Source organism: Talpa europaea (genome assembly GCF_964194135.1).
Source record: "Talpa europaea genome assembly, chromosome: 6".
NCBI lineage: Eukaryota > Metazoa > Chordata > Mammalia > Eulipotyphla > Talpidae > Talpa > Talpa europaea.
The window spans coordinates 81,803,393-81,829,839 of record NC_140072.1 but is presented as its reverse complement, the minus strand read 5'-3'; the positions used below and the strand labels follow the sequence as shown (position 1 = coordinate 81,829,839).

The window sequence follows — 26,447 nt, the reverse complement described above, 5'->3', positions numbered from 1 at the left end:
GGCAGAACCTGTTAAGCAAAGATCAAGTCATAGAGGAAGTTGTCCAGCTTAGAGTTATGATGTGCCTTAGAGTTATGATGTGCCTTAGAGTTATGATGTGTCTTAGATACTGTATTAACAGGAAAGTATTGACAAGAACACATTAATGATTGACAGTGGGAAACTAAGAAATATCCATGAAAAGTATGTTATATAGCCATAAGATCACTTTATAGAAGACAACAACAAGAAAATCTCCAAAAGATAATCGTTAAGTGAAAAGGATATAGAACAACATATAGGCTGATCTTTTAGTGGTGAACATAATGTACTATATATGGATGTTGATTTATAATGATGTACAGCTGAAACCAATGTAATGCTATAAACCAATGCAATGCTATAAACCAGTGTTTTTTAGATTAAAAAAAAATTAAAAATAAATCTCAAAAAATGTATAGTCTGGTTCTATTTGCATGGGATGGGTACACATACCACATACTACTTTCCATTTTGTATCATCCTAAGTTATTTGATGTTTAAAACCAAGGATATGTATTTTTTTAATGTAAAAAATACTAGTTTGTATCTTTTTATTTTATTTATTTTTTTGTTAAACTTATTTTTCTTTTTTTTTTAAGATTTATTTATTTATTTATACAAGCACTGGGTACAGTCAGAAGGGCGGAGGGTGAGAGAATTCACCAGAGCCAGAGCGGGGAGCAGAGCAGGCAGAAGGACCGAAGTACACTGCTGAGGGGAGCAGCGGGCGGCAGGAGAGGTCTGCGCGCTATGTGGGACCCTCCTCCGGTGGCCGGGGAGCAGCCGGGGATCGAACCAGCGCTGTGGAGGCTGCGGGCAGCTTCGCAACCCAGCGCTCAACTGCTGCACCGCCGGGGAGGCCTCAGTTTGTATCTTTTTAAAGAAGCTTTACAAGTTTTTTTCTTTTCTGGTTCAGAACATCTTTCTGCACATTTTGGACTTGTCTGATCCCAAGAAAATATGGAAATTTGCTGAAACTTTCAAGCAAGAACATACACTCAATGTTCTGGTAAGCTTTATAATTGTAAGTAGAGAGTAAATCTCACATGTGTGCATTTCTTGTAGGTGGATGTGGATATTTTTGTTGGTATTTACATGGGCCTCATAGTGAGAATTCTTTGTGGTAGGGATTATTCATGTAATCAATGGTTCATTGGATTCAAGAGAACCACCTCTTGGGGTAGATCTGTGGAAAAAGGAAAGGAAACCCCTCTGGGTAAGCATTGTGGGAAGAAGGACATGTCCCATTTTTTATAAAAATGAGATGGTTTTAGGAATACACCCGGGTCCCGTGTTCCTAAGTTCTTTTTTTTTTTTTTTTAAAGATTTATTTATTTATTTATACAAGCACTGGATACAGTCAGAAGCATGGGAGGGTGAGAGAATTCACCAGAGCCAGAGCGGGGATCAGAACAGGCAGACTGACAAAATACACTGCTGAGAGGAGCAGCTGACGCGGCAAGAGAGGTCTGCATGCCATGTGGGACCCTCGCCAGTGGCCAGGAATCAAACCGGCGCTGCAGAGGCTGCGGGCAGCTTCGCAGCCCAGTGCTCAACTGCTGTGCCACCAGGGGAGGCCCTGTATTCCTAAGTTCTGTAGATTTGGGATTGATGCATTAAAATTAGAGGCTCAGGGGAGAATAAACGCAAAAGTTCATTCCAAAAGAATGCCTCAAACAGACAAGCAAATCTTTAACACAAGAGACTAGGGCAGGAGCGGGAGGAGGGGGCTAGGAATGGTACCATCTGCCCCGCACACTTCCGCTTTGAACTGAGCTGCTTTTCTATCCAGTAATTTCTTATCTGCTCCAGAATATCTCTTTGGGCCATCATCTGGTTTTGTACGTCCAATATGGCCATGGAGCATTCGAAACATAGCTAGTACAAATCAAGATGTTTTGTTAAGTATAATAATAAACTGATTTTGGAGACTTTGAAAGAAAATAGTGTAAGCTATCTTATTAATACTTTATATTGATTACATGTTGAAATGATTCTATTTTTGATATGAGTTAAAGAAAGTATAATATTAAAATTAATTTTATCTGTTTATTTTTACCTTTTTATGTGGCTACATTCTATAAGACTTACAATTGCATACTCCTAATGGATAGCACTGGGCTAGACAGATTCCCAGAGCACTTTATTGTGAAGAAGTTAGGTTTCCCAGCCAAGTCATCTTACTTGGTCATCTCTGCACAGTTCTGTGGCTGGGTCTTCTGCACAGTGGCATTTTCCTGGAAGGAGTTTGGAGTGAAGGGCCACTTGAGCCAAATTGTCATCACTTGAATGTGGGTGGGACTGGTGGCAGTGGAGGTGTGAGGTTTGGAAACGGATCTTTTGACCCTATTCTGAAATGGGAACTGTAATTTCTAGATCAATAATGCAGGTTGCATGGTCAATAAAAGAGAGCTCACAGAAGATGGACTTGAAAAAAACTTCGCTACCAATACTCTGGGTAAGTATAAACAGTTTTCTTATTTATTTTTAGCAAAATAAGCATAGACATAGATAAGCAGAAAGAGATCATAGAAAGATCAGAAAAATATCGATCAATTTCTTAGGGTCTTGGTGTGTGGCCTGATAGCATTTGCTCTACATTTATCCTTCATGACATTTCTTTTTCTTCATAGAACTCTCTTTGCATGATTTTTATAACATATGTTAGTGCCAGAAGTACTAAGTATTGTGAAAGCATTTTTTTTCTAGGAATCTCAAGGCTCATTATAGACATTATTTTGGAGCAGAGGGCAAGCCCATCTCAGGTGGGCAGTGCAAATATACAAAACTGCCTCTAAGGGAACTTTCAGCCAAGTCTGAGGAAGGTACAACCATGAGACAAGAAGTTGGGCCAAGAAGGGCCTTCAGTCAGAAAATGAGACACCCAGGTCCTGGCTCCTGCTCTGGAGTAACAGGCCAGTGGTTCTCAAAATAGCGGCATTAGTATAATTCATTCAAAGTAGAAATGCTCATTCTTGGGACCCACCCCAGATCTACTGGATGCAAAACTGTAGGATGGGGCTGAGAAATCTGTGTTTAAACAAGTCCTCCAAAAAACTCTCAAACTAAGGTTTGAGAATCAGGGTACTGGGGTTTTACCCTCTTTGGGTATTCTCCTTGAACCGAGGGATTGGGAATGGGTTATCGTGGTGTCTTTCAGTTTAGAGATGCACTGAATCAAAGATTCTCTCCCAGTACTGTGCTGCTTCATCATCATAAGCTTAGCTTTTCATGAAGCATTTTAACTAAATATTGTCCTAAATCAGAAGATGAATGGCAGAGGTTTGTTTGGTTGTGAGGGTTGGTAAAGGTTGTCTATTAAATCGCAACCCTCTTCCTAAGAACTGAACAGATTGAAGAGAGAGATAATTGAATAATAGATGAAAGCCCAAATCCCACTATTGTTACTGCTAAGATGAGCTGAGGGGCATGGCTCAGTGTGAGAGCCAAATAGGTTTCCTAATATCAGGCCCCAGAATTAGACAGATTTACTTACTTTGTTACACTGCCTGGCCTGGGACAGACATACCACCCCTTCTCTGGGAAGAGGTAAAATGGGGAGCAGAGCTCAGCATGTCCAGTTTGTTGCTCCCAAGTTTAGTACACTGATAATTGATAAGTGCTCCACTTCCCTGGGAGGAAGAGAGGGGTGGAGGGCGGATGGAATCACACTCACTGCATTCTTCACATGAGGACTGATTATTGGGGTGGGGGGTAGAACCTTTTGCCCCAATGGAAAGGTTGCATTACTTTTTAAATAATGAATTTCTGGAAGCTTGTTATGAAATGGTGCAGGTTTAGTACAAAATATTTCCATCTCTGATTTTGTTCCAAATGTGGTATTTTGCCAGGAGCACCCAGAGCTATAAATGTGGGGGTCACATGCGGGGCTGCCTTACAATGCTACTGGACAGTGTAGACTCCTAGAACACCGTGCTGGCCTCTGCCTCCCTTGTGGCTTCTCAGCGGGACTGACTTCGTGATTTTGGGGGTCCTGGGACAAACAAAAATGTGGGGCCTCTTGTTCAGAAAGTATTGAGAATTTCAATACAGTGACAAAAGCATATTAAACCAAATGAGGGCCCCTTCGAAGTGCAGGACTCTGTGAGGGCACACAGCTTGGAGCTGGCTCTGCTGCTTATCCACCCATCCACCATCCAACAAAATTGTACAGGATGTTTGCCATGTCCTGGGCACTGGTGATGTAAACCTACATATGCCACTCAACCCTCAGGACCACCCTTGGTGGAGGTGTTCCTACCTGTTCATTGGAGTTGAAGAAACTAGGACAGAAAGAGGTTGTACAAACTGTGCCAGGTCAGGTGGAGGAGGCAGAATTTGAAACCATGCCCCTGCCCCCATCCACTGCCAGTGTTCATAAACAGCTTGCAGTGCATCCAGAAACCTGCCCCACCCACTGCCCCAGCTAACATTTCCTTCCTCAAACTCATCATTGTATTATCCTGAAATAAGTGCTAAGGAAGTGACTGGCCCTGCCAGGGGGAAGACAGGCTGGGGCAGGGGGCATGACTTAGAGGCCATCTGGGCATCTTTGTGTTAATTGAGAATGTGAACAGGTATGACAGACTCTCCTGGGACTGCCTTTTTGATTATAGGGCTGGTTCTGTTGTAATTTTGTATGGCTCTGGTCCCTTCTGAGGACCGTGATTGCTCTTCATTTTCATTTCCGATTTGTGTTAGAAACATTTTATTGATCTTCCAACCTCTCTGAGCAGCATAATAATTCTGCTGCTTTGATAGTTATTCATCCTCTGTAGATCAGGAGACAGTACATATACAGAGGCATGTCAGCAGCAGGGTGGGGGGCGGTGAAATGTGTCTTTGCTTGACAGGTGAGGAGATTCCGAGAGGTTAAAATATTGTCGTTCTTAAGCAGGTCCTGAGCCAAACAAACAACCCAGACCTCTGTCTGAGTCCTGGGAAATTGCTGGCTGCCTTTCTAATATGAAACATGTTTTCCCAGCCTGATTATGTAACATGGAGTAGGTTGTTTTCTATTTTCTAAGATTCAGTCAGGCTTCTAGAAACATTTCCAATTCCCAACCAGACATCAGTAGGTTTCTGGCTTTCAGAGGCTAGGACAGACACCAGCATTTGCAGAATTTATCACAGGAAGGCCAGGCAACCTAAGGATCTGGCAGCTGAAAGATTAGTGAGAGACTGTCAGAGGCCTTACCTGCACACGGCTTTGTTGAGACATAGTATTTGAATTAGATAAAGTTTGAAAATAATTCTCCTTAACCTTTTGTGGGTGTGGGCAGTGGACAGATTTTTATGGTTTTCCCTCCTGAGGGACATCTCCGGCTGCTCTGGATAGATTTGTGGGTGGGGAAACCCACAGGTTCATCATCACAGGGAGCCGAGTGAGCTCATGAGACAGATTCTGTTTGGTTGCTGTTCTTATCCCTGCATTTTGGGTCTTCTCAAATCATATACATTTGCCTGTTAGCATTCAGCGGCATTGAGAGCCTGTGAGCAGTGAAGACAGCTGGGGGAGAGGCTGTGCTAAGTGCTTGGCTGGCAGCCTGCCACAGCCCGAGCGTTAGCAGATTAAAACTCTCACCCGCATCTTAGCCTCTCACACCGCAGGACGTAAGCCTGGGACACTGCTTCCACCTTCTCCAGGACAACTGTGTCATCAATTAATTGACTGTCATAAGCAGGCAGTGGTGTATCTCGCTGTGGCAGAGGTGGGAGAGTTCACTGCAGGTCATTCTGGAGGGATACGCATCAGCACACAGTAGTGTCATCTGATGTTTTGTTACTTGGAGGGCTCTTCTCACTGGCCCATCCACACACCTGATGATAACTGCTGTTTAAAGTAGGGACCCAGCGAAATAAACGAGAAAGAAAAAGAAAAATACCGGATGGTCTCACTCATAGCAGGAATTTAGAAAACCTAAATAAGGGGCCAGGAAAAAGACAAATTATAATAAAGTAAAAATCAAAATCAATAAGCAACTATAAACCAGAGACATACTATGGGGGTGGGGGAAAATGGGAGGAGGGATTAGGGTCCAAATAAGGGGTGGGTGGGAATTGTATGGGGACTATAACCAAGATGAAAATGCATACATTGTGCAAAAAAGAAAAATGATGTAAAAAATAAAACAAATAAAACTGACTGCTTGAAAATCAAATAAATAAATAAATAAATAAATAAATAAATAAATAAATAAATATAAAGTCAGGACCCAGGGTGCAGAAATACCTCAGTAATAATAGACCATACTGAATATACTGACCACCTCCCATGCATGAATGTTCTTCCAGGATTAGTTCAGTCAGTCCTTGTAGTAACTTTATAGATTTTTACTGATGAGGAAACTGAAAGGTGGAAATATCTGAAACCAGAGTCTGTGATTCACCTTCCTAAAAGAGGACAACAGGATTATAGTTGGTGCATTTTTCGTAAAGGGCTGTATCTGTCAGTTGCTGAATAACAAACAATTCCAGAATCTCCAAGGCATACAATAATAAGCATGTGTTTTTCCCGAGAGACTGTGGTGACGATTCACGGGTGATTTGGTGGTGGAAATGTTACTGGGATTACAACTGAGGGGAGGTTTCAAATATTAGACATAAATGAAAAACAGTGTAAAATAATAATAATAAACATGCACTTTTTAAAAGATTTATTTATGCATACAAGAGCTGGGGTACAGGACAGAGGTGTGCGGGGTGAGAGGATTCACCAGAGACAGAGTGGGGAACAGAGCAGGCAGTTTGATGAAAGTTCACTGCTGAGGGGAACAGCGGGTGAGTCAGGAGAGGTCTGCTGCGTCACGTGGGTATATCCCTGGCCAGGAATCGAACTTGCACTGCAGTGGCTGCAGATTGCTTCATAGGTTGAAGTCTTAACCCTTGCACCACCAGCGGGGCCCTAAACATGCACTTTTTTTTTTTTTTTAAAGATTTATTTTTATTTATTTATTTATACAAGCACTGGGTACAGTCAGAAGCACAGGAGGATGAGGGAATTCACCAGAGCCAGAGCACGGAGCAGGGCAGGTAGAGGGACTGGGGTACACTGCTGAGGGGAGCAGCAGGCAGCAGCGGGGGGGGGGGGTCTGCGCGCCATGTGGGACCCTCCTCCGGTGGTCTGGAGCAGCTGGGCATCGAACCGGCGCTGCAGAGGCTGCAGATAGCTTCACAGCCCAGCGCTCAACCGCTGCACCACCCGGGAGGCCCCTAAACATGCACTTTTAATAAGCCCTTGTAACAAGCAGTCTGGCGAGGGAAGCTTATCTCAGCTGAACCCAGTTGAGGTATCCTAAGCAGCAACTTGGGTCTGATTGTGTTACATATTCTCACATGCTCCATGGACCATTAGGCTGGCCAGAGTACATGCCCTTGGCAGTGGCAGATGATCAAGAATGCAAGCACATTTCAAGCCCCTGCTTGCTCCACCTCTAATTAACATCCAACTGACTAACAAAAGTCATTTCACAGAGCCCAGAAGCAGGGTTTAGGAAACCATACTCTTCCCTGGGAGGTGAGAAAGAGAGAATAAATAGCATTGAACAATAATCTGTTACCAGGGTCTGTTTTATTACTTTCTAATTCTTTGGAAATGGGTTTTCTGAGTCCAATGTGGTAACTATTAACCAAAATACTTAATGAACAAAAATACCTTTTTCATTCAATAAACATTTAATGCATGTCAGACACTGGTCAGTGATGAGGAACTCCTAGTATATAGGGGGCATGTTGAAGGAACTCCTAATATATCGAGGAATAAGACACACAAATAATTTCAGTAACTATATAGTAAATTCTCTTTTCATCCATGAAGGGAGCTAGGGTACGAAGCCTCAGAGGAGAGCAAGAACAGTACTCCCAGGGTAGAATATTTCCATAGACACTGAGTGTGTTTGGTGCCAAGCATTTTTACTTGTCAACAATGATTACCTTTTGCTCTACCCATGCACCGTTTTGCTTTTTTTTTTTTTAAAGATTTATTCATGCATACAAGAACTGGGGTACAGACCAGAGGTGCGGGGAGTGAGAGGATTCACCAGAGACAGAGTGGGGAACAGAACAGGCAGACTGTCTGACATACACTGCTGAAGGGAGCAGAGGGGCGAGACGGGAGAGGTCTGCCGCACCATGTACGTAGCTCCCTGGCTGGCCAGGGATTGAACTCATGCTGCAGAGGCAGCGGATAGCTCCACAGTGTTGTGTTTAACCCCTTGCACCACCAGGAAGACCCGCACCGTTTTGCTTCTAATCCTTCCTTCCAGCTCTCGAGCCTTCAAGGTTAGATCGTAAATACTGTCAAAATATCAGCTAATATTGTTTTAACATTAAGTCCCTTAACCTGGGATTGAAGTCCTTTGTCGGTACACCCCACTACTTGTGCAAACATCTTTCCTTTTATATCACATGAATCCTCTACCAGTCAGCCTGTTATTTTTGGAACATGCCACTAGCAGTGTACCTGCATGCTTTTGTCCCTGCTGCTCCTTTTCCTGTGATATCCCTTGCAGGTTAAATTCCATGACTCAGCTGGAAATACCCCCACCCAGAACTCTGTCAGGTGCTCACCCCCTCAGCTCCCACAGGGCCCCCAGTGCACCTGTCATTGTACAATAAATGTCACCTGTTGACAGGTAGGGTCATTGAGCACTGGCACTGCTGGCCCTGGGGAGGAACTCAGTCCAAGTTGGCTGAACCAAGCTGTCCCTCGAGCGGGTCAGTCAGTAGTTGAGTTCCTCCAACCCTGAGACTGTGTGCAAATGTTTAAACTACTCCAAGCCTCACATCCCATTCTGTAAACTGGAAATAATAATCCTTTTATAGACTAGAGGTGAGGATTAAAGATAGAGTTTTAAGTTACTTAAGAGAAATAACTTGTTTCACATAATAACATCACATGGAAGTTACAGCAGCTTTATTAATTCATAACCTTTGCTCATAATCACCCCATACTGGAAATAACCAAGATGTCTGCAGCTGGTAAATAGATAAACTGTGGTCCATTCATACAATCGAATGCTATCTACAACAAAAAGGAACAAATATTGCTGTATGCAACAACATGGATGAATTTTAAATGCTTGGTGAAAGTCAAGCCGGACACAAAAGGATACATACGGTCTGATTGTCTGTTTCGAGGACATTCTTCAGGAAGCCTGCCAGGGGTCAGAGGTGGGAAGAGGGTGTGGCCAAAGAGGGAGTAGGTGATAGTGAGGGAATATTTGGGGTGATGCCAGTGTTCTGAATCATATCACAATCTAAGGCAGAGAGGCACCCAGCACTGTGCCTCTGCAGAAATAGTGGCGCTGAACAGACACACTCACCCACACAGAATTTTACTCTGTGAAAAAAACGTGTATGAGAAAAAGAAAAAAAAAAGAATGAAATGCATTGTAATTCTCAGCACAGTGATGCATGTAGTGAGTAGTTTTCTTAGTAGGAAGCAGATAATTTATTACCATGGTTTCTTGTGCCCTCCCTTAGAAATCAGTGAGCTCCAAGGAGGGGAACTGTTCTCTTCAGCTTTGGACACAGGTCACCCTGTCTAAAGGTGACAGGCCCGATAGTCCAAGTTTGCAGAAGTATCAGCTAGTGAGGAATAAATAAATGCAGAGGCGCCTGCCTCTAGAGGTGGGAGAAGTCTTTTCCAGTATCCCCAGGTACAAAGGCTGTGGAAGGAGAGAATAGTAACCTTGCAGTCCAGAAGAGTCTCTTGGGGTTAAAGGTAAGGAAAGGTGACCCCATGAGGGACATTGACCCCAGAGAGCCAAGTTTCCTGTCTCTTGACAGCCCAACTGGTTCTGGGCAAAATTGGGTAGTCACAAAAGAAAAGGATAGCCAGTCCCAGTGCCTCATTGGGTTTCACTGTATCTCCACCCCCATCATTGTTCTAGAGTTTTCTTGATACCATCTTTTCCCCAAAGGAGAGATGGACTGGGAAGGATAAAGAAGAGGGACAGGGAGAAAGGAGAGAGACAGAGAGGGCCACCATCCAGCTATATCAGAGGCTTCCCTTAGGTTTCCTTCTCCCAAAGTGCCCAGCTTCCCCCCAAACCCCCCACATCTCTTCAGACAATCAGATGAATGAACCCTGGAGTGTTATCAGGGCCTCAGCAAGACCAGTGCTGCTTCCACCCACATTCTGGACCATTCTCTTATTCCCGACCTCATGTCCCATCCCCCCCACCCCCCACCCCCGTTCTTCCCTCCAAACATTTGTCTCCATTTTCTTATTAGGCCACATCCTTCAAGGTCCTTGCTCACAGCTAAATAAATCAAGGGGTCTATGCTTATTTTAGCAGATGCCATCTTAGCATTTTGTTTTGTTTTTGCGTAGAAGAACTGGGGTGTAGGCCAGAGTTAACGGGGGTGAAAGGACTCACCAGAGACAGAGCAGGGAGTAGAACAGATGGATTTACTGAAATACACAGCTAAAGGGAGCAGTGGGCAAGACAGGGGAGGCCTGTTGCGCCATATGTGGGTTAGCTCCTTGGCCAGGGATCGAACTCAGGTTATAGCAGTGATAGTGCTGAAACTTAACCCTTAGGCCACCTGGGAGGCCTCTGTCTTAGGATTCTGTGTGGGGTGTGCGATAAAGAAGGAGGACATTACTTAAGCTCACCTTTTTCACTAATCATAAAATCAATGTATATTCATTTAGAAAGTAGGGAAATAAAAACATATAACAGAAATGAAAACTCTCCTATAATTCTATCATTTGGATATAACTACTTGTAATATTTGTATCGATTTTCTTTAAGCCTTTTTCTATATACTGCCGCCTACTCCCTTCAGAAACCACACTGTGTCTATCATTCTGAGTCCCATGTTTTCCCATTTAACATTCTACTATAAAGACTTTCTCATGCCATTTACTATCCTTTAAAATGTTACTTCTATTTAGAATACATCCCATTGTACTTTGAATGTTCCATAATTTATTTAACCTCCTATTATAGGATATTCAGCTTTTTACAAATTCTTACTATTAAACATGACTCCATGATAAACACTTTTGAACATATATTTTCATGATCATCTTTAGATTCCTAGTAATGAAAATATAGAGGCCTAGTCTGTGAGCACAAATGCCTTTTATATACATTACCCAAATGCCTTTCTGGAAAAATCTAAGTAATTTATATTCTCATCAGCACTTAAAAGTGATTATCTCTCTACTTATAAATAATTCTTGGTTTTCATTCTCAAAAGAATGACCTTTGCAAAACTGAGAGAAGAAATATGCTATTTTTTTTTTTTAGCGTTTCTTTGGTTACTAGTATTAGTGAACTTTGTAGTAATGATTATATTGGCCATTTATATTTCTTTTGTGAATTACCTTTTCATGTCATTTGCCTGTTCTCCATTGAGATTGTTATATATATATATATATATATATATATGTATGTATCAATTTATAAAACTTCTTTGTATATTTATCACAAATGCTTCCCTGCCCTTCAGTTTAACAAATTATTTTAAAATTTTGTTTTTGGCATTTCAATTTGCCACATGGAAGTTTAACTTTTTTATATAGTCAGAAAGGGGGGACCACCCTGTTACAAGACTGTATATTTATCATGAAGACTCATCCACTTTTATGTTAAAAAAAATCCCGGGGCCTCCCTGGTGGCGCAAGGGGTTAAGACGCAGAACTATGAAGCTATCCGCAGCCACTGCAGCACAAGTTTGATCCCCGGCCAGGGAGGTGACCCACATGGCACAGCAGACTTCTCCTGACTAGCCCGCTGCTCCACTCAGCAGTGTATTTCAGTCAATCTACCTGTTCTGTTCCCCACTCTGTCTCTGGTGAATCCTCTCACCCCCCACACCTCTGGCCTGTACCCCAGTTCTTTCTTTTTTTTTTTAAGATTTATTTATTTATTTATACAAATACTGGGTACAGTCAGAAGCGCGGGAGGGTGGGAGAATTCACCAGAGCCAAAGCGGGCAGCAGAACAGGCAGACTGATGAAATACACTGATGAGAGGAGCAGCGGGCATGGCAGGAGAGGTCTGTGCTCCATGTGGGATCCTCACCGGTGGCCGGGGATCAAACTGGTGCTGCAGAGGCTGCGGGCAGCTTCACAGCCCAGCGCTCAACCGCTGCGCCACCGGGGAGGCCCCTACCCTAGTTCTTGTATGCATAAATAAATAAATCTTTTTATTTTTTTTAAGGTTTATTTTATTTATACAAGAGCCAGGGTATAGGCCAGATGCGCGGGAGGGTGAGAGGATTCACCAGAAACAGAGCGGGGAACAGAACAGGCATACTGACGGAACACACTGCTGAGGGGAGCAGCGGGCACGACAGGAGAGGTCTGCTGTGCCATGTGGGTTACTCCGAGGTCGGCGGGGATAGAACCAGCACTGCAGAGGCTGCGGACAGCTTCACAGTGCTGTGCTCAACCACCTGCGCCACCAGGGAGGCCCTAAATAAATCTCTTAAAAAATCCCTTATTACTCTCAATATTTGCTTGTCACCCCCTGCTGCTATTTTCTTATAACATTTAAGTATGTATTTTGTTTTGCTATTAGGAATAAAAGGTGATTTTGAATAAATTCCAAAGGGTGTCTTAATCCATCTCTAAGTTCTTTTAGTATAAGGTAATATTTCTTTTTCTTTTTCTCTCTCCTTATATTTTTTAACAAGTAGTGTCACAGTGTTTATTTATTGCATAATCTTCCTTTTAAGTTGTGATGCCATCTTTATCCTATACCACATTCTCATTAAGTGACTACTCTTCCTAAACCGCAGTCTCTTCCTCTGATTTGATTATTGATTACTATGTCTAGCCACATTATTCTAATTATTCACAGTACATAATAATATCTCCTGGGGCAAGCCCCACCTCATTATTCATCTTGTTCTTAAGACATTTTAACCCAGAGAATTGCTAGGTTGGAGGTGAGAAGGGCAGATTGTAGACAACAGGGTGGAGACAGATGGGGTTAGGGCTCCTGAAATCACAAGTAGGAACCCCAGTCACCCCCAAAGCACTTTGGAGGCCTGGGGGAGGCTCTTGGTCTTAAACTGTATTAGAGAGCACTGTCTGCCCCTCTGAAGCAGAGAACATTAAATAAACCCAAAAGTCAGAGATCATCTGCCCTCTTACTTTTGGTTTTCAATGTGATGTCAAAACTGCTTTGGATCAGACACAAAAACCTCCCAGAGTTGAGTCCCCTGAGCCACAATGTGCCCCGGTCTCCCCACCTGCCTGTTAGTCTACCTGGGGTGGGGTCTGAGCTGCCCCTGCTCCCAGGGCAGGGTTGGCTCTCCGGCTCTGTGGGCTCTGCTGTCCCTGGCTCCCCCAGCCCTGGACCATGGTCCCATCCAGCGTGGCCCCATCCAGGCAGTTGTGAGTTGTCTGGGCTCATCTGTCCTGCAGACCCCATACCTGATCTGGTAATCTGGCTGGGATTTGTCAGTGTTTTTAAAGAGCGCTCTTCACAGCAGCTCTACCAGGCACTCATTTGGGGAATTTTACAAACAAAATCCTAATTAAGCACCTTTGTGTTTTTAATGAGCCAAGCCCCAGTGCCCACAATGGGTTGTTCTCCCTGCTGTAAAGCAGCTCTGTCATTGTGTCCCAAGTGTAGTACTCAGGAGCCTCCCTCCAATGTGACAGCAGGGAGCAAATTCAGTCATCTCATACCAGAAACACTGCTTTTGCTGTGGCACCCTGAGGCATTGACCTTGGATGGCCTGGGGAAGACATGGAAGCGACATCACACTTATGTGTGAGTGATCCGAAGGTTTAAGGAAGGTGACCTGGGCTCCCTGCTGCTCTTGGGGAAGCATCCAGCCATTAGTGTTCACATAAGTTGTTTCCCATATTTAGGGAAAAAAACAAAACCAAAATTTGTTCTAACACCGCAGGATAACCAGCTGTCTGGGTTTTTCCAGGACTGAATAAGTTCCCAGCATCAAGACTTTCAGGCCCACACCAGCACGCTGGGATGAGGCTGGCAACCCACTCCACACCATGCACCCTCCCCCTTCTCTCCTCCACAGTTAACCTCTCTCTTTACCTCCTCATTTACAAACACTCTGCCATGCTCCATCCTGGTTTTCTTCCTGTCATTAGCAGCTCTGTTGTTGAGGTGTCACCTATGACCCCTGAGGGGTCGCCCTCCTGGGTCCTATTTGATCCCTCCACAGCACTTGTCATGTTGTCCACACCCATCTGGCATAGTCACTGAGGCTTCTCCTTTCTGAAGCCCTTTTCCCTCAAGCTCCTCAGCTGACTGCAGCTTCTCTACGTGACCTTTAAACGTTGGGCTTCCTCCCAGCCCACTCCCTGCTCCTCCTCTCTTCTCCCTCTGTACTCTGGAAAGATCTCATCACTGCTCATGGCCCCAGATGCCGCCAGCTGTCCTGGCTCTCAAGGGTCCCCATCCAGCCCAGGTATCCTTTCTGAGCTTCAAGTTCATATTCAAATATCTCAAATTCAGCACGTCCAAAATTAGGTCCTTAATCTTCCCCCCAATCTACTGTTCTGATAGCCCCCACTGCTGTAGATGGCCTGACCGTCTACCCTCTTGCTCCTCTGTGACACCTCCCCTCCCTCCCCTCCCATATCTAATGATATGACTTTGTGTCGGCCTTCATCATATGCCTGCGGTCAGCCTGCTTCTCTTCTTCTCCATGCTACCCATCAGCCAAGCCACCTCGGTGACGTGATGTAGTATATACCCACACCAGGGCTCTGGGTGCCCATGTGTAACCCTGTACCCCCGCACTGTTGGTTCCCTTCATAAAACTGAAAGAGGGCCCTTAACCATGCAGATCTGTTTCATTCTGTTTCAAATTATCCCTTGTCGTTGGCACTGGCCTTCAAAGCTCCAGCCTCACCTTGCCCCACTCCTCACTTCACTCACTTGGTTTCAGCCACCCTTGTTTGAGCTCTCCAACTTCAGGACCATTTTGCAAAGCCTGTGCTCCATGTCTGGAACACCCTCCTCCCACTCCCAACTCTGCCGGCTTATTCCTGCCTTGCCTCTAAACCTTAGCTCAAATGTCACCTCATTGCAAATGTGGAGCCACCCCCACCCCACCACCCCACCTCATTATGCTCATAATGGTCTACATGCATGCTTCAGAGAGCTTACCTGGCTTGTGAGATAGGTTAATTATATTACAGACTGTTGAATGCCTGCTATGCCTGGCAAGCACCTTGAGAGCAGGGAGTATCCTTAATACTTAGCACTAGGTCTGGCCTTTGGTGGCCCTTGTTGAATGAATGGAACTGGATATGGAAGGATGATCTGGGGTGAAGAGGCGAAGGGAAAGATCTGACTCACCCCGTCTGACCCTAAACAAGAATGCCCCATGAGAAGCTGAGGACTCTAACACCCCCTAAATTTTCATTTTCCCTGGGACCCTTTGCTGCTGGTCTCCCCAAATAATATGTTCTTTGAAATGGTAATATGGTCTTTTATAATTTTTGTGGTCCCTGGGCTCACTATGGAATGTTTCTCTTTCTGTACAAACGGAGAATTGGCAAATGGGGCATAACAATGTGTTGTCTGCTCCTTTAAAATCTGCACCTGTTACTTCCCAGGGGTAGAGAGACAATTATTTTCTCTAGAAGAGAGTACAATTGGTGGAAGGACAAACCCATTGTCTAGTAATGGAAGCAGCTTTAATTCAAGCTAGTTTCGAAGATTTTTTAATAGAAACTCCAATCTGTTTTCTTATGCTAAACATAAAAATTGCAGTGTATTTTTCTCATCAAACAATAATTAACTTTAGTGCTATTAAAATATATCATACAAAAGACAGTGTATTGTTTTGGTAGCACCATGAATTTAATACTTGAATGGAAGCACAGTTTTAGTAATGCATTAAGAGTACTCTGAATCTCTCCTTCAGCATTACCCGGGCTTGACACAGTTTTACATCCCTCTTAATTAGCTTATAGAAAGAGATTTGCTTCAAGTCATGTACCCATGTAATAAAGGTCCTTGTTGCCATATTTAGAGGACTATGTCCAACATAAATTCCACTCCCAAATCTCTTTCTCGTAATGAGTCTCCATCGACATAATGAGTTCCTTGGAAGGAAGGCATTGTGTAAATTAAAAATACTAATGAGTCATAATGATAATGAATTATTTTCCTTATTACTGGGAGCAGGACTAACCTTGGGCACATTTTCCAGTAGTTGAAGGTGCCTTCTCTACACCCAAGCCTGCCCTCTCCTGGGATGTTGAACCTTTAATATCCTTTTTTTTTTTTCCCTTTTCTCCCTCATCAAAACTGAATCTCCCTGATCCTAGCTAGGTGGTCTTAGGGGGAAGACTGAGCTGGTTCACACTGTGAGTGACTGAAGTCCCTTCTAACCATTTCCACCAATGTCCTGCCTGTGCCCTTCCAGGGATAGTCTTATGCTAAGAGGTAGGATTAGCACAGAAAAATTGGGCTTTCTAAGACAAGTCAAGTGCTTTGGGAGTGTTTGGTTACAAGTAACAAAAACACACTCAAACCAACTAAACAAAATTAATAAATTGGTGGGCTCCGAGGGCAACCTCATAGGACTCGGAGGCAGGAGTGGCTGGGCTCTGGGTAGTTCAGGGACAGGACCAAGAGCTGTGAGAATCAAGGTGAATGCTTCTGTTTCTCTGGGGCTGTTGCTGACACACTCACAGCAGGTTCCCTGGGCTCTCCCTGACTGCTTTTGCTGCTTTTCTATGAACCTGGGCCAAATGAGGCTGCGCTGAGTCCATCTGCCCTCAGTTCAAGGTTTCCATTTCCACACTCTTGGGAGGAGGGTTCAACTGGCACAGCCTGGGTCAGGTGTCACTCTGAGTCCAGTCTGCTCTGCCCCTGGGGTCAAGGCCATATGGGAAAACAGTTCCTGACTCAGTGTAACGATTCAGTTGTGTATTTATTGTTGTTATAAACAGCATGCAGGGGCCCATCCTTAAGAAGAAAGGACAGAACACATTTCCACCAGACTGAGGGGGAGTTTGCTTAATTCTGCTGGGGGCCCAGAATGTTAAGGGCTTTGGGGCAGGAGAGTGACATTGGATCATATGTTAACAAGAGGCCTGTAGGATTTGTGTGAGCTGGACAAGGAGCATCCTGAGGGAATGATGCCTCGCAAACAATGGTGCACTGCTCTACTCCCTTGGCACTGGAGTGGGTGGAGACTCCTCGTGGTTTAGTGACTCCAACAAGATTTGCCATCTGTTCCCCACTTTGTAGGGAATTTCTGGGGACTTGGGCAAGTCACTGCATCTTTTTGAGATTCTCTTAGCTCCCAGTCTTTCGTTGAGAAACTGTACACATGTACAATACACACATATATACACATGAATACGTATATTATTTATATATTTTATGTTGTTATTTTAAAGATGATTATTGCATTTCTATTTGTTGGTCTGAAAAGATTGAGGGTGCAGAAGGGCCCAAGAAAGCTGACTGGGAGGGTGGAGGATTAAACACTGCAGAAAGGGGCCTCCCCGGTGGCGCAGCGGTTGAGCGCTGGGTTGCGAAGCTGCCCGCGGCCTCTGCAGTGCCGGTTCGATCCCCGGCTGCTCCCCGGCCACCAGAGGAGGGTCCCACATGGCGCGCAGACCTCTCCTGCCGCCCGCTGCTCCCCTCAGCAGTGTACTTCGTTCCTTCTGCCTGCTCTGCTCCCCGCTCTGGCTCTGGTGAATTCTCTCACCCTCCCGCGCTTCTGACTGTACCCAGCGCATGTATAAACAAAACAAACAAATAAAATAAATAAATAAATAAAAACATGCCTCTAAAAAAAAAAAAAAGATTAAAATCATTTAAAAAAATATAAACACTGCAGAAAGATGTTCATCTCTGTCTCAGGGAGGAGGCACGCCTGTAGGGTGTGAGCAGTTACATATGTTCTTTGGAATGATAGAGCTGTGGCCTAGGACAAAAAATGTATAGAAACACATGTCTTAGTCTTAGATCTATTCCCTTGGGAGGTGGTGGGTGCTGGGAGAAGAATGAGTACGGGCCTGTTTTGTGCACTTAAAAAAGATTGAAAAATCCCTGTAAGTCTTATCATAAAAACCATACAGTTTCTCAAGGAGTTTTTAAAAAACACCTACCACCTGGCTGTGCTTTGGATGAGAGAGCAGTTGGTGGGCGAGTGGGCCCGTCTTTCTTTCTGCAGGTGACTCTGTTAATGGCTAAATATCTCAGGGGCTGAAGCAGAAGACAGAGCAGTCATCTCTTGGGCAGGGTAGAGGGGCAGAGGGGCTGGCCCAGTGCTCCTTCACCCTGGGGAAGGGCAGCCCTCAGCCTGGCCCGGCCTTCAGGAGGCAGCTGCGGCCTGCTGTTTGGAGCCTGCTTCCGGTTCTCATTTCCTTTACTCAAAGGAGTCATTTATGACAATCCGTCATGGCAGGCTGATGGGGCAGAGAGCTATTGGCAGAAGGCCTTTCTACTTGCAAATTAAATCACAGAGAAAGCCACCAGCAGTGAATACAAAGAAAGCGTTCAAGGCCACTGGGTGGAAGAGAACAGCTGTTAGAGACCAAGTGTTCACCAGTTTTAACAACCCGTAAGTGCTAACGAGGCAGGTACCTCCAAAAATAAATTGGGCCATGGACAACTAAGAATGCTGTCTGGGGTGAAAAGTCATGACCCAGAGGTACAAATGATAACAGAAGTAGGATGATAACCACCAACATGCACAGGGGGCTTTCTGGTACACACACACTATTATTTCACCACAAAACCCTCTGGTCCTAGAAGGTGGGCTGGCCAGCTAGTAATTCCCTTCCAGAAGTAAAGTAACCACAGCTGAAAACACGTTGGAGCCTTGCTCACAGTCACAGTGCTGGTAGGTACCAGCCAGGGCTCAGATCCAGGTCCCCTCCCCCTGCCAGTGCCCTCTCCATGAAGTCAGTTGCTCTGGGGGTGGGGGTGGGTGAAGGGCCAGGGCCTGGATACGACTTGGTGGGGAACAGAGCTGGTTAAGTAGAAGCTCCAGATAAAGAACCCAGGGTCCTGCCACTGGGAGCCCTTAATGTTTCCCACCTCACTTCACATAGGGGGAAGGGACTTTGATTTAAATTACCACCAGGTAACATTTATCCATGATTTAAAAATTGCAGGTAGCCATGTGAATATAGAAGTAATAATTCCACCACTCAGAGATAATTTTTAACATGTTAGTGTCCCCCCAATATCACCTTGGCAGATATTTTCATTTTGACACATTTTTCCTCACAAAAAAGTGGAATTGTGTTGTTCCTGCTGTTTTGTAACTTCTCATTCTATGTATTACAAATATCTTTCGCGTCAAATGTATGTCAGGGATATTTTTCTCATTTCATTTAAAATATTATGTTTCATGATTACAGAAATAATCATAATATTCCTTGTGCATTATAAAAACATTAAAATTCCAGCAGTACAGAAATGTATAGCAAAGGAAGAAAACACTTTGTTTAACCCCACCCTTGAGGCGTAGTCAATATTACTAAATTTTCCATTTCCTATTCTTACTTTCTCTGCACGAGTAGACACAATGAACACAAACGTGTATATATGAGTTTTTCCCCACAAAGTAGGTGCATAGAGGGCTCTACAGCTTGCTTTTTCCCTCCCTGAAGTGTGGACATCCTTTCCTCTCAGTCCACAAGGTTCTGAGAGTCTTTGTTCCAATCCTGGGGTAAAAAAAACCTGAGACCCGAGAGGGAATCAAATAGCAAGCAGGGCCTCCCTGGTGGCGCAAGGGAAGACGCAGCTCTATGAAGCTCTCCACAGCCTCTGCAGCATGAGTTCGATCCCTAGCCAGCCAGGGAGCTGCCCACATGGCGCAGTGGACCTCTCCTGACTCGCCTGCTGCTCCCCTCAGCAGTGTATTTAGTAGATCTGCCTGTTCTGCTCCCCACTCTGTCTGGTCAATCCTCTCACCGCCCCCCATACCTCTGGCCTGTACCCCAGTTCTTGCATGCATAAATAAATCTTTAAACCCAAAAAAACCAAACAGAAAGCAGTAGCAACACGTGCTATTTGCAGCACTTGAATTGAGGGGAGTCTGCAGCCCAGGTAGCGCTCCCCACTTGCCAGGCGATGGGGGAGACCCGCTACCTCCTCTGGGCCCAGGCAGTGCTCCAGGCTCCTCACCCACCACTCTGTGCCTCGCAGGTGTCTACATTCTCACCACCGCCCTGATCCCTGTGCTGGAGAAGGCACACGACCCCAGAGTGGTGAGTTGACATTTGGGATATCTTGTAAATATTGACAAATGTTCTGTAAATAAAGTTTTGTTCCTGATGTGAAGTCGGTGGTCCAACGTGTTTGTTCCAGCTATTTGAAAGCGGCCATTTTGCCCACATTCAAATTCAGCCTGAGGGCCCCCAGGGTTTCTGCTTAATAATCTAAAGTCCAGCACTGGCCGGGGCAGTGTTGGGGTGGGTCTGGAGTGGGGCTGATGGAGACTGGAGGACCCAGGTCAGGTGAGGCTCAATCCTGGCTGCTTCCCAAGGACCCCCATGCTGTGAGGAGCTGCTGCCCCAGGGGCTGAATGGTCTTTCTGACCGGGGAGAGACTGCATGGGAGCCCACTCCAGATCCTGTGCCTGTTGCTCTCGCGGGCACTGCCCCCACCCTTTCTCCTGCCTCTGGTCGTGGTTGGGTGGCTGCTGCCCACACATCACCCACAGTTTCTCTGTGCAGGGAGGGAGAGGCACAACTGTGCAAAGCTCCCAGCCCTGGCTGCAGGTTTTCCCTGCCAGTATGTTGGCAGGGAGGGTTGGCAGAGGGTTGGCAGAGCCCCGGGAAAGGGAGCTTCCAGGAGCAGGGCTAGCTGTGGGAGGCTGCGTTTCCTGGAGAAAACTCTGCCTACAGGGGCAGGGACAGGCTGAGGGAGCTGGTCCTCTCCGACAGGGTTAACAGAACAGAGAAATCAGGATGACTAGCCCCCACCCTCAGGTGTCCGGTCCTAATTCCTGAAACCTGTGAATATGTCACCTGTACAAGGCAAAAGCGACTTCAAAGATACGGCTGAGTTAAGGATCTTGAGGTAGGGAGTGTATCCTGGGTTATCCAGGTGGGCCCAAAGAGTCTTGGGACCCAACAGGAGGAAGAGAGTTGTGACGAGGGGCGCAGGGAGGATTGTGCCACCGCAGACCAGGGACACAGCGTCTGTGGAATCTGGAGAAAGCAAGGATCACCGAAACCCGCAGAGGGAATGCAGCTCTGCTGAGCCCTGGATTTAGCCCCACAAACTACAGGACCTGGGGTGGGGGTGGAGTCCACAAAGCCTGTATGGAATTCGCTTTGGGATGGCCTTTTCCCCCTAACATTCTGACTTCCAGAACTGTCAGGGAGCCCCTCGGTGGTGCTCTGAGCCGCCAAGTTTGTGGCTGTTTATTGTACAGCAACAAGAAAGCAATACACTGCTCGGCAGAAGAGGAATGGATGGGTGTTACAATGTTTGTTTATAAATTTCCTTTGCATTTATTACAGATAACAGTCTCCTCAGGAGGGATGTTGGTTCAGAAATTGAGTATCAGTGATCTGCAGTCAGAAAGGACAGCCTTTAATGGAACTATGGTCTATGCACAGAACAAAGTGAGTGGTTTTCTCAGTGCTGCATTTCATTCTTGCCACATAGACTCTTCTCCAAGGGGCCTGACTCTGGTTACACATTCATCTGGATCTTAGTGATTCACAGCAGCAGCTGGAGCTGTTCCTTGGCCAGGAGGCAGTCGTGGCTCTGCTCAGACTGGGGCCTACCTTTAGTGCCCTCTTGAGAGAAGCCACGAAAACTGCCACCTCGTCTCGGTGTTTACAGACCCATAGAGGTAGTGGTGAGAGCTGGTGATGCCGGAACAGAAGCCCAGCGGAGTGTCCTGACCAGATCCACTCTGAGATTAAGGATGGGGTGCACTTCTCTCTCCTTTGGGCGACCCCCCTCCATGAGTGAACAGATGCCACAGTGGGGATTCTGGGCTCCCCAGACTCAGTGTGAAGGGCATGCATTTAGCCCTGAAAAAACAAAGGCAAGATCCTGATCCATGCTTGGTCTTAACATTTTTTTTTGTATATGTGCTGCCCAAGCAAACACTGCTTGGTCTTAACAGAAAGGCTAGTCTTGCCGCTATGTCTCAGCTATAGCTATTTTAAAAAGCCTGCTGTACAGCGCCCCCATGTACAGTTCCTGCTCCTAGACTCACCCGATGGTGCTCCCTGCTGTTTGTGAAGCTGTGGCATTCATCAGCTCGCCGTGGTGGTGGTGTCCGCCTCTGCAGAGCACTCTGTCCAGTGCTTCTGCACCCTCATGCCTGCCCGTGTGTGCCCGGCTTTTGCTCACTTATCTCCAAACCAATTCCGGGGGCGTTACTTCTCATGACCCCAAATCTGTTCATTTTTAAACAATGTTTGCTTCCCCCCACCCAAGTGTAGTCCCCATAAAATTTCCTTCGCCCATTCACCTGTGTTTGCAAAGCATGATCATACCACCCAGGGGTGGGCAGTGGTGTCAGTTGCCTGAGGTTTGAATGGAGGTATTTGATGGTTTTAAAAATAATGCAACTGCTGCATTCTTTAAGCACCTCCAGGGTGTTCCCCACACTGAATTCACATGTTAATGGACCTTCACTCAGTGCCACCCAGTGCTGGGGGCAGCCTCTGCCCTGACTGAGCTTAAGGCAGCAAAGGTTCCAGTCCCAACAGCAATTTGTGAAGAAGGAACATCCTTGCACTGAGATTTCATTTCATGTTGTGTGGAATCCAGGAAAGTCCAGGCCCCGTGCAGTTTGCTGCTTTCCTGTGTGCACATGCACACCTCCTGAAAAGGGACAGGACGCAGCACTGGGTTCTGTCTGACCTGCTGGAGACTGTGCACTGTGCACAGTCCTGGGCAGGGCTGTGGCACCCGTGTGCCCACAGCCAGTGCCTCCCTTCCCACCTGAGGGATACCTCCTCTCTCCCATCTGCTCACCTTCACCCTGTCCAGAGGCAGCAGGTGGTTCTGACCGAGCGCTGGGCTCAGCAGCATCCGGCCATCCACTTCTCATCAATGCATCCTGGCTGGGTCGACACCCCAGGTAGGTCGTAGCCTTTAATTTCCGTGCCGCTTATGCTTCATCTAAAAATATCTGAGCAGCCGCAGGATTGAATCTCCCCAGGAATGACCTAAAACCAGTGTAATGAGGACTAAGGATCGGCTTCATTTCCATTTGAGAGGGGCAGTGTGGACTAGAAAGGAGAAGCTTCCTCCTGGGGCAGTGCTTTTGTGTTCAGCTGCCTGTATGCAGCCAAGGGGTGCTGGGTGGAGGTGTGCTGGGGGGCTGGAGTGGGGAGCACTGGGGTGCTACAGCCAGCAGCCTAGTGACAGAGGGAGGTGGTGGGTGTTGGCTTTCCCTCCTTTGAAGGAATGAGCAGGGGCTGGAGGAAGTCAACGGGAGACCCAGGCCGCCTCACCACTGCCCAAGTTCCTGAAAACAATGAGTGCACAAAGGTAAATGATAGCCACTAAGGGCATGTCTGGAATGATCTAGAAGCATGTTGGAGCAACAGGGAAGGAGAGCAGAGCCCTCTTCTGGATCTGCTGCTGCCAACTCGTGACCTCGGCAGGTCAGATCTCTTGGGCTTCCTGCTGCAGCTCTTTTCCCCTCTCCAAACAAGGGAATTGCAGTCACAGCAGACACCCCACAGTAACCCACAGTGCCGAGGCTGCCCTCAGGGCTGCTTGCATCCTCACAGCCCCAAGGTAGGCACTGCTTTTATACCCATATACAGAGGAAGAAACTGAGGTGTGGGGGGCCAGGACCACTCCAGCTAGGCCTGTCTGCAGGTGCTCTCCCTTCTGAAAGCCAGCTAGCTGGAAGCTTCAACTTCTGTATATACATCCTTGGAATTCATCCTAAGAAATAATTAGGGATATGAAAACCAGGTTGTTCATCACAGCACTGGATAGGAGAGTAAGGGAATAAATTATTGAACACCTGTACAAAAGAAATCTGTTCAGACCTGCAAACCGTGTGACTACTGTCAGTGGGGAAGGAAACGTCTGTACTATATCCTTAAATGAAGGTATCGGGTTCCAGAATAGCACATGCCGTATCATCCTATTTTTGTTACACAACCCCCATAGAAAGAGGTGTATGTTGGTGCGGCATCGCATCCCATGGAGACCTGGCTTGGGGACTTGGCACAGATTAGCCCTCTGATGCAGAGCTGAGGCGGTTTAGCAGTCTCCTGCTGTCAGTGCAAAGAGGGTGTTCTCAGCAAAGCACACTAGGAGAGACAAAGACTGGGGGCGTCGGGGAGTATGGCTTCTGGATTCTTCTCAGTTCCTAACGGGAGACAAGCTTGGCCCCTTCTAACCAGGGTGAGCTCCATGGGGCCATGGAAACCCCCCAGCCTCTTGTGTCCCCAACATCAACTTGGATGCTTACAGAACCTGTGTTTAGCAAGCCCATCCCCAGCCCTCACATCTGGGGTAGGAGCAGTCTGCCATTTGTGCTCACAGGCCTCAGAGCAGTGCCTGGGCCTCTTGGCCTGTCTGTGGACACATGTCCTCTCTGAGGGCCATGACAGAAGGTTTCAGATTCCTTTCCTTTGCTCATCAGTAGTTCTAATTTTGCACAATAAATAAGTATTGCTTCTGGAAAAAGAAAAAGTTTATTTGTAATTTTAAAATGAGTGCCTTAGATGAGATGATCCTTTCTACTTCCAAAATCTTTTAATCTCATTAGGGCTCTCAAATGTTGTTTTCTCTGGTTTCTTTCTTTCCCTTGGCTTCACGAGAGAATGATTTTGCTTCTCAATGTGCTCACTCTGGAGACACTTTGTTCTCTGAGGACTGTGGGCAAATGGAGGTGTAGCCTTCAACTTATTCTGGGTTGCATGCGAGGAGCTGCAGGCTGGCAGCCAGGCCTGGGGACTGGACACTAGGTGAGGAAACTGAGACCCAAGGTGTGGGGTGCAGGGGTTGAGGCAGGGAGCTTGCTCTCCTCCTCTCAAAGAAGAAAACACTACAGCAATCCAAGACACCCCCAGCCAGGCTCCTGAGAGAGGTTAAACATTTGAGAGCTGGCTTACCCAGGAGGCAGCAGTTTGAGAGTTCAATCCCCTCTTGGCCTCAGTTCAGCCCACACCTCATGGAGAGACTTTTTTTAGGATAGAAAAGAGTGCTGCTGGGGTTCTGTGGGTTTTGCTGTCAGGGGAGGGTCTGGTCTGGGTGCTGGTATCATGTGGCCTGGGGGACCTGGATCCCACACACTCTCAGGCTCTGGGGAGCAGCACTTTTTACCTAGGCTGCTGGGCACCCCCTCAAGACTTTGCAACAAGGCTTTTGGAGTCAATTCTGAAATAGCTTGGATAAATGCTCTTTTGAAGTAGAAAGCATTTTATGATTTCATTCATCATCATCATCATCATCATCATCATCATCATGCCACACACACTTGCAAATGCTGTCCTGTGTCTGGCTTCTTGCAGCTGTGAGGCAGTCGATGCCGGGGTTCCATGCCAGGCTCAAGGACAGGCTGCGCTCCGTGGCCCAAGGGGCAGACACCGTGCTGTGGCTGGCCCTCAGCTCTGCCGCCCCCCTGCAGCCCAGCGGCCAGTTCTTTCAAGGTGACTTCCTCCCTACGTGTGAAAGCCACTTACACCTTCTTTCCCCAAAACCACAGTGGGGCCTCTTGATGAGGAGGGCTCTCCTCTCCATGAAACTTGGGGGGTGGGAATATCCCCCTTCCTATGATTGTGCCCAGAGAGAGATGATGTTGCAACCCCCCGCACCTTGTTGATTTTTCTAAACTCAGTGGGTCCCTGGGGGACAAAAGGGCTCAGATTATAACCCTGTCATCAAATTCCCGGGCAAGGCCAGGTCCTGTGGACATTGGCTTATCAGAGATGGACAGTCTGGGAAGCTGCCCAAGCCCAGGGCATGGAAGCTGCCCAAGGCACTTCACGAGGGGAGTAGTTTTTACTAGGGATCCCGAGGGCAAGCTCTGAATGAGGCAGGCTGGGAGGTGATGGAATCAGAAGGGCACCTCTCTCTGGTTCTTTTCCCATCGTCAGTACTCACCCTTGCTTGAGCTAGGGGATTGCAATGGCGAGGATGCTCAGATCTTCTCCCCTGGATGCCACCAGCTAGTTCTAGGCCACACCCAGTCCCCAGATCTCACCCAGCTAGCAGGTGCCCAGAGAGCCTCCCTCCGCCACCTGCAGGATGTCTGTGACACCATCTGTGGGGCCCTTCAAGGCAGACATGGCATTTCACTCCTGGGGTGGTGAAGCTGCTCCTAGGGCCAAGCAGCTGCAGGCACAGAGGCCAGATTACACCGCTGTGGGGCTCACTTCTTTGTTCCTCTCACTTTTAGATCGGAAACCAGTTCCTACACACTTGCCTCTTGCTAGAACATCCTCCCTACCGGCTGAAGAGGAGAAACTGATGGAAGTCCTGGGAGAGCTGGCTCAGAGATTTAAATAG

The 26,447-nt window shown here is 46.5% G+C and overlaps 1 protein-coding gene across 1 annotated transcript in view; it reads left to right on the top strand.

The window, feature by feature from the left end:
* Positions 1–26,447, top strand: part of DHRS12 (dehydrogenase/reductase 12) — a gene marked incomplete at both ends in the record, with an annotated part of 36,982 nt that extends 10,535 nt beyond the window's left edge. The window contains 7 exons of the mRNA XM_084235689.1: positions 938–1,030; positions 2,398–2,479; positions 20,148–20,209; positions 21,470–21,574; positions 22,962–23,052; positions 25,451–25,588; positions 26,338–26,447. Coding sequence (XP_084091815.1) covers positions 938–1,030; positions 2,398–2,479; positions 20,148–20,209; positions 21,470–21,574; positions 22,962–23,052; positions 25,451–25,588; positions 26,338–26,447 — 681 coding nt within the window. The remainder of the gene's footprint in view (positions 1–937; positions 1,031–2,397; positions 2,480–20,147; positions 20,210–21,469; positions 21,575–22,961; positions 23,053–25,450; positions 25,589–26,337) is intronic.